At 36.9% G+C, this 8,624-nt stretch overlaps 1 protein-coding gene across 1 annotated transcript in view; it reads left to right on the forward strand.

Annotated features, from left to right (window-relative positions):
* SLC16A10 (solute carrier family 16 (aromatic amino acid transporter), member 10) overlaps positions 1–4,139 on the forward strand; it is a 127,641-nt gene extending 123,502 nt beyond the window's left edge. Inside the window, exon 5 of the mRNA XM_012642833.1 lies at positions 3,791–4,139. Coding sequence (XP_012498287.1) covers positions 3,791–4,039 — 249 coding nt within the window. The 3' untranslated portion in view covers positions 4,040–4,139. The remainder of the gene's footprint in view (positions 1–3,790) is intronic.
* The last annotated feature ends 4,485 nt before the right edge of the window (positions 4,140–8,624 follow it).

The raw sequence follows: 8,624 nt of genomic DNA on the forward strand, positions 1-8,624 counted from the left end.
CTGCCTCAGCCTCCCAAGTAGCTGGGACTACAGGCATGCGCCACCATGCCCGGCTAATTTCTCTATATATTTTTAGTTGTTCAATTAATTTCTTTCTATTTTTAGTAGAGACGGGGTCTCAATCTTGCTCAGGCTGGTTTCGAACTCCTGAGGTCAAACAGTCCGCTTGCCTTGGCCTCCCAGAGAGCTAGGATTACAGGTGTGAGCCACCACGCCCGGCCTGGTCTTTTGCTTTTATGTGTGCCTTATCTGTTAACATTTTTTGTAAGACTAGATGTAGATGGCATATTGAAAAAGTTTGCTGGGGAGTCCCCCTTATCCTTACTGGCATCTAAAACACTCAATAAAATGTATAAAAGGAAGTTTCTGAGCTTTAAGCATTTGCAATTCATATATTTCACTTAGTATGTGCTTTAGAAGAATGGGAACATGTTTTTTTAAAAAGATGAAGGTTCTGAAAAATTTCCAAATATGTACACTTTGTGTAAGAGATCGTACAGCCCCCTGAAGAATAGTTGATGAAAAATAACATTTACTGGAAACAACCCAAATGTCCATCAATGGATGAGTAGATTAAACACAATGGGGTATATCCACAGTGGAATATTATTTAGCCATAAAAAGAAATAAAGTACTGTACTGATGCATGTTACCTACCATGTGGGTAAACCTCAAGAACATTATGCTAAGTAAAAGAAGCCAAATATGAAAGAACACATATATTATGTGATTCCTTTTACGTGTAATATCCAGAATAGGTAAATTCATACAGACAGAAAACAGATTAATGGTTGCCAGGTGATGGAAGGAAGGAGGATTGGGGAATAACTACTGAATGGGGATGGAACGTCCTTTTGGCATGATGAAAATGTTTTAGAACTAGATAGAGGTGATAATTGCACAACATTGTGAATGTACTGAATGCCACTGAATTCACTTTGAAATGGCTAATTTTATGTTATGTGAATTCTGCCTTTAGAAATCCTCTGAATAACAGTATAAAGCTATCTCATGTTCAGTATTACTTGGGTGCTGGTGTGAATTAGTATTGGAATATTTGATACAATTATGATAAAATTTAAATGTATGTACCATCATCTGCATTTGGCACATGAGGAGCTTAGTGAAATCCAGTTTAATTCATTCTCAAACCCTGAACTATATTTCCAGTCATAAATCAAGCAAGCAGAGTTACTACTGAGCAGAACAAGTAGAGTTTAAGTTTAAAAGGTCACAGTCTCCCTGTGGAGAACCCTCCACTCCTTTTTCTCTCCCCAGGTAATATACTGTTCACTCTTTTTTTTATACCCTACAGGCTTGGTTTTACAGTTTCCAAGTTCACAGCAGATTACAAGTAGCACTTTAGCAGTAATGATGTTTGCTGCCCGAAGTGTCTGTTAACAGACCAAGAATAAGGGAGGTAAAGGAAACTCCCCAAACTGAATAACACCACATGGGAACCAAAAGCAGAAAGCCCCTAGCTGACCAGTAGGTTCTGGGTGCCTTGTAGTATTACAGAAAAACATAATCACTAATGTTCCTAAGAATGAAAGGTTCAGTTATACATGGAATAGTCTGATTCAAAAAATAGAATAATTGTGTATTTACAGGTATTGTATATTTTATGTTTGTATGCAGAATGAATGTACACATTTTTGTGTGTTGGTACTTAACTAGACAAATGCTCAGCTATTTAACAAAGTCACAGGGATATTTTTTTTAATTTTTTTTGAGACAGAGTCTCACTGTGTTGCCTGGGCTAGAGTGCTGTGGCGTCATCCTAGCTCACAGCAACCTCAAACTCCTGGGCTCAAGCAATCCTCCTGCCTCAGCCTCCCGAGTAGCTAGGACTACAGGCATGCGCCACCATGCCCGGCTAATTTTTTTCTATATATTTTTAGTTGTCTGATTAATTTCTTTCTATTTTTAGTAGAGATGGGGTCTCGCTCTTGCTTAGGCTGGTTTCGAACTCCTGAGCTCAAACAATCCGCCCACCTCGGCCTCCCAGAGTGCTAGGATTACAGGCGTGAGCCACCGCGCCCGGCCTTACATCACACGGATATTAAGTGTAGTATGTTCCCTGGACATTTCAGATAACTGAAGTCTTATAGTAAAAGTTACAAAAGTTCAAAAACACTAAGATAAATTTTAAAACCCTGGTCAGCTGGGTTCTGTGGCTCATGCCTGTAATCCTAGCATTCTGGGAGGCCAAGGCAGGAGGATGGCCTGAGGTAAGCAGTCTGAGACCAGCCTGATTAATAACAAGACCTTGTCTCTACAAAAAATACAAAAATTAGCTGGGCATGGTGGCACGCTCCTGTAGTCGCAGCTACTCAGGAGGCTGAGGCAGGAGGATTGCTGGAGCCTAGGAGTTTGAGGTTGTAGTGAGCTACGACGACACTACTGCACTGTAGCCAGGTGACAGAGCAAGGTTCTATCTCCAAACAAACAAAAATAAACACCAAACCTGAGTCCTGGTATTTGTTAGAGAAATTAGAAATAATAAGTACTCTAAATAATAGTTTTCAGAATTAGTGCCACAAATACGTCCTTATATTTTAATGTTATATTATGTTTTAATGTTACATTTTTTGTTTTTTGGGGGGCTTGTTTTGTTTTGTTTTGAGACAGAGTCTTGTTCTGTTGCCCTGGCTAGAGTGCAGTGGTGTGATCATAGCTCACTGTAATCTCAAGCTCCTAGGCTCAAGCGATCCTCCTGCCTCAGCCTCCCTAGTAGCTGAGACTGCAGGCATGCACCACCCCACCCAGCTAATTTTTCTATTTTTCACAGAGACAGGATCTCACCATTGCTCAGGCTGGTTGAACTCCTGACTTCAGACAATCCTCCTACGTCAGCCTCCCAGAGTTCTGGGATTACAGGTGTGAGCCACTGTGCCTGGCCTGTTATGTTATGTTTTAATGTTAATATTGTTTAATGTATTTAACTACCTAACTTCATCCTCTTAGATTTATAATTTTTCATGATTTTGGATTGTAATTTAAAATAGTTTCCCGTTATTTCATAAGCAAACAATTAGGTCCAAGAACAGTTTGAAAGGTAGACACATTTGGAGTTACGTGTGTATGAAAGAAGTTTCAGCTAAGTGGTCTGTCCACCTTCAGCTGAATTAAGGATCCTTACAGGCTGAGCGCGGTGGCTCACGCCTGTAATCCTAGCACTCTGGGAGGCCGAGGCAGGTGGATCGTTTGAGCTCAGGAGTTCGAGACCAGCCTGAGCAAGAGCGAGATCCCGTCTCTACCAAAAATAGAAAGAAATTAATTGGACAGCTAAAAATATATATAGAAAAAATTAACCAGGCATGGTGGTGCATGCCTGTAGTCCCAGCTACTCGGGAGGCTGAGGCAGGAGGATCGCTTGAGCCCAGGAGTTTGAGGTTGCTGTGAGCTAGGCTGATGCCACGACACTCTAGCCGGGGCAACAGAATGAGACTCTGTCTCAAAAAAAAAAAAAAAAAAAAAAAGGATACTTACACCTATGTCAGAATGCCCCCACTGGCCTCTAAGGGGGTTTGAGAAATGCAAAGCTTGGTTACAAATATTCTTTTATAGTAGTAACTTGGTATGAAAACCTAAAAGCCTGTACTTTGTGACCAAATTAAAGATATGAGATCTTTTCCTCTCTCATATTAGAAAAGATTTATATTTCAGATCCATTTCCTAAAAAATGTCTGATATCTGAGATGTTTGAGGTGGAATTAGGCTGGGACTAGGCCATCGGTGTAACTGATCTGAGACCCCTAAGAGCACACTTATTCTCTCTTGGTGACAGCTTTTTCCCTTCTCAGGGTTACTTCGTGACAAGCTGGGCTCCTATGATGTGTCATTCTACCTCGCTGGGATCCCTCCCCTTATTGGAGGTGCTGTGCTTTGTTTTATTCCATGGATCCATAGTAAGAAGCAAAGAGAGATCAGTAAGACCACTGGAGGAGAAAAGATGGAGAAAATGTTGGAGAACCAGAACTCTCTGCTGTCAAGCTCATCTGGAATCTTCAAGAAAGAATCCGATTCTATTATTTAATGTCTTATATACCTCTGCCAGACTGGACTTGCTTTCGAATTTTAAGCAAGTTTTCCTTTTATATGAATCGCAAATTTCTTATTTTTTTAATCACATGCTAGGAATAGCACAGTAATTGGGAAATAGAACCCTTATTACTACAAAAACCATTTTCTGCCACTGATTAGCTGTCTGGCACTCTGGCACATTGAAAACATGTCTGAAAGTCGAATATTATGAAAATTTGAAGCTATCTCAGTAAAAAGCAACTTTGGAAACTGTGAATGCTATTTAGCTTGTATAAATATTTAAAAATACCTCAAGCTATACTGAAAAGGTTGCAGTTTGGTTAGGACTGGAAATATTTTGTTTGTTGTCTCACATGGTGTATCTTTAGTTCTGGTACCTCTGTTTTAATTTCTTCTGTTCTTTGGAAAATTTTTTTTCCAAAAAATGTTTGCAAAATTTAAGCCTGAATTCTAAATAATACCAAATCTACCTAAACCTCAAGCCTATGTTAAAGTAGCTTGCCTGCTGTTAAATAAGCTATGAAATTAAGGTATTCTGACTTGCTCTAATGTCGAGGGACCTTCTGGGAACACGCTAACGACGTGTTTAGAATCAACATGTGAGATGAAAAGGATCCTGTTCGTAGGGCAGAGCTGTTCAGAAATCAGGCATTTCTTCTATTTAAGTTTATGACATTGTTCCCTTTGCATTTGCAGTGTGTCTTATTATACTTAAGTAGCCAAAAGCACCCCAAATTTCTGAATTTGTTTAAATTGTAACAATAAAGTGAAATAGAATGCATGAAAGACATCCTTGCAATTTTAACTTAGAATTTTTCTGACTTCTCGAATTGTTAGTACTAGGACCTGATATTTAAACAAAGTCTTACTGGGCATGTTATCAAGTGGCAACTACAGGCACAAATTGGGGGAAGGGGCAAAACCGTTTATAATTGTGAAGAAAATAGCTATTTCTGATAGAAACAATCGCTTGAATTGGTTTACGAAATTTATGAGTCTTAAAAGGTTAAAGTACTTATACAAAGAACCAAGTCCTACATTTCCAAAACTTTCTGGTAAAAATTTGCATACATATGAATTTATCTTAGTATGCTCCCCATTGACACACCCATTATTTTTTTCCATTTACGTATAATCATAAGAAAGCTATTAGTTTGAGGACCTAAAATTCGAAGCAAAGTCATGCCATGCCCTATACTCATTTACAAAAACAGAGACAGTTTCCTATATCCCTGAATTTTTACTTTAGTATTTCAGACCTTTAAAAATGAATACTTTTTAAAGGGGGATTGATTGGGAAGACATTCATTAACTTACTGTGCCATACACAGTCACAACTTAGTACTTCTAATAGTTCCATATTTCATAAGGGGACTTAGGTAATTTGTCTGTGGAAGGTTCCGTTGCAGAAAAAAAATCTACATTTTGACCATACTGCTCTTTCATGTTCTTATTTTAAGCTTTTAGAAAATGATTTAGACATGACAAATGTACTATGTTAACAAATTCTTCATTCATGTTCAGTTACATACAATGTTACTTCCTTGTTATAATTAGTGCTTTTGAGAAGTTAAAAAAAAATACAGCTAACACCAATCATCAAACATGCCATTATAAATGTTAATATTTGTTTATAGTTTTAACACGAGTCCTAAAGATAACCCTCCAAATTTTACAGAAAGGGTATTTCAAAAATGGAAAATTTACTCTGTAAAGACCTCCAAAATGTTTTTCTTTTCAAAATTTGGCCAGTTTTAGAGAGGAAAAAAAAAAAAGGCAATAATCTGGAACCCCAAGACTTGTCTTGCTTGGTTAGTTTCCATACTAAAATAGCAAAGTGGGCCAGGCGCGCTGGCTCATGCCTATAATCCTAGCACTCTGGGAGGCCGAGACGGGAGGATCGCTTGAGGTCAGGAGTTCGAGACTAGCCTGAGCAAGAACGAGACTCCCATCTCTACCAAAAATAGAAAAAATTAGCCAGGCATGGTGGCACGCACCTGTAGTCCCAGCTACTTGGGAGGCTGAGACAGGAGGATCACTTGAGCCCAAGAGTTTGAGGTTGAAGTGAGCTACGATGATGCCACTGCACTCTACCCAGTGTGACAGAGCAAGACTCTATCTCAAAAAAAAAGAGCAAAGTGACTTAAATATTTATAATAAAACTTAGATCTCAGAATATTGTGTTTGTGTATATAATATTACACACACATAGTTTTCAGTTTAATGGAATGAATCAAACTGGATCTGTAATACTGAAAAAGCTCCACTATAATTGTGGAGAGTACTCTGCTATAATCATATTAAGTTAAAAAGAAAAAGTATAAAGGTAAGATGCTAAATTCCATAAAATACATATTTAGTAACATGTTTGGAAGGAAAAGTTCTAAAAGTCTAAAATATACAAATCAAGAAAATGAATATTTTAATATTCATAAAAATTTGTGTTTTAAATCAAGAACTATTACTTTAGTCAAAGTAAACCCTTTCTAATTTCTGAAAACAATGTTACTATTGTATAAAGTGACCTGATAAGCCTAAATTTTTTTTTTTGTCCAATCCAGATACTTTTCTGAGAGGAAAAGAATACAGAGTCAGAACTTTGCTTTTTTATCTCATCATCCTATTTCTGATAGGACTCAGAAAATTCTCAAATTCAAAATGTTCTGGCATTTGAGACCAACAATAACATAAGAAAGGGAGCAATTGTTCCTCTTTATACAAACTCTGGATCAGATACTATTTTAACAGATGCCAAAGAAGCTTCCAGAAATGTTTTGGTTAACTTTTATTGCAGCAGATAGTGTTAGGATCCACTAATTAAGTAATATTAATAATATACCAACCAGATTATTATACCTTACTCAAAATCTGTTAATCTCTTTTATCATAGTTGCAATGTTTACTCTATAGCCCTGCTACAAGACTTGTCATTTCCACTGAAAATTGCATAGTTCTTGTATTAAGCTTCAAACTCTGTAAGTAAATAGAGACAAGACTTCATTTACACTTCGTGATCCATATTATCTGTTTATACATGTTTGCAGACAATCCCATCGGTTCTGCCCAAGTGTGGAGAAACCTTTAATACTATTAGCTTCAATTTCCCACACTTTTAAATGTACACTTAGTTATAAAGTAAACATGTTTACTTCTGATAATTCTAGTCCTCTTAGCTGCATTTAAGACTATTTTAATTTATGCCAATGTTACTCTAAACTGTCCTATGTCCAGATGACTTTTGATGTTAAATCAGTGGAAAACTGAATAGAAAATGTGGTATGAGATTAGGGGTAGGCAACCCTCAGAGTGTGGGTGGCTCTGAGGAGTCCCTGGTGGCACACTTTCATGGTCTTTCATAGGCATGTTTTTTCTTACTCTTTTTATGCTATCTTTATCCTCATCATTCTTTCATTTTTCCTTTACTTCCCCGTATCTTTCAAAAACCTCCTGAAAAGTCCATTAACATCTATACTTAGTTCCACTGGTTGCTTAGCTGTACTACTTACTGGTCCCTATAGTTTCACAGAATGGATCCCACCCAATTTTGTGTATCCTGGAGGATGGCTTGCTCCCAGTCTTCAACTTAGAGTTCTAATGGTCCACATTGAATTTATTTTAAATTACATGATTAAAATATTTGAGGGAAGTAATAAATTTCATATAATTGGCATCTCTTGTACTAACATTTAAAACTTTTTACTTAAATTTTTAAGGTAAATGCTTTGAGAAAAAACATTGCCAAGTTCTTAGCATATTTTCAGAGAGCATAATTTTTTACTTTGGTTTTTTTTCACATCCCATTAAGGTTCCATTAAACCTTAGTCCTGAGAGCACATCATGAAGGATGACTTGGAATATTATAATGGTCCTCTCAGATGCAGTTCCTAATGATTATTCTTTAGGAACCTGCCTTAGGTTGGATGACATTTTGTGGTGAATGGTGTTAGAATAAATTCTCAGAGTTTAAACATACAAGTGGAAATGTATAAGTTAATTAGCTCCACTTTTATAATGTATAAACAATTTAAACAAGTATTTAAAACTCTTTAGGGAGTTTCTGACACTGGAAACTTCATGGTTGCTGGCATAAACATTAGGAAACAATCTTTATACTAGGTTAAAGATTGTTGCTGTTCCAATGTGTTGTCTTAAAAAGAAGAGGGAGTCAAACTTTATTACTTTCCTTTACATCTGTATTCTTTGTTAATTTGAAAGGCAAATAGTGTTTTGGCTACTAGAAAAATTCATCATCATAACAATTGAATTAACTCTTAAAAAGACAAACTTTTTGTCTTGTTATTAAAACAAAAGAGCAATTTGTCATCTGTAACAGGTAATGTGGAAAAAGAACATACCATAGAAGGAAGACTTGACACTTCGCTGACTTAATAATTAGTTCTCATGTTACACTCACTGCTTTTTGTTGGATGCTTGGTCTAAGGGAGATAAAAAGACTGTCTAGAGCTGAGTTTCAGAGTGGCTGCAGAGGCAAATATAGTATTAATAGTAACAAGGTGGACAGACAGCTCCTGGGTTCACTATAATTTCATAACCACAGCCATGTTTATTATTTGTTG

This window comes from Propithecus coquereli, unplaced genomic scaffold (assembly GCF_000956105.1).
Source record: "Propithecus coquereli isolate 6110/MARCELLA unplaced genomic scaffold, Pcoq_1.0 Scaffold189, whole genome shotgun sequence".
Lineage (NCBI taxonomy): Eukaryota > Metazoa > Chordata > Mammalia > Primates > Indriidae > Propithecus > Propithecus coquereli.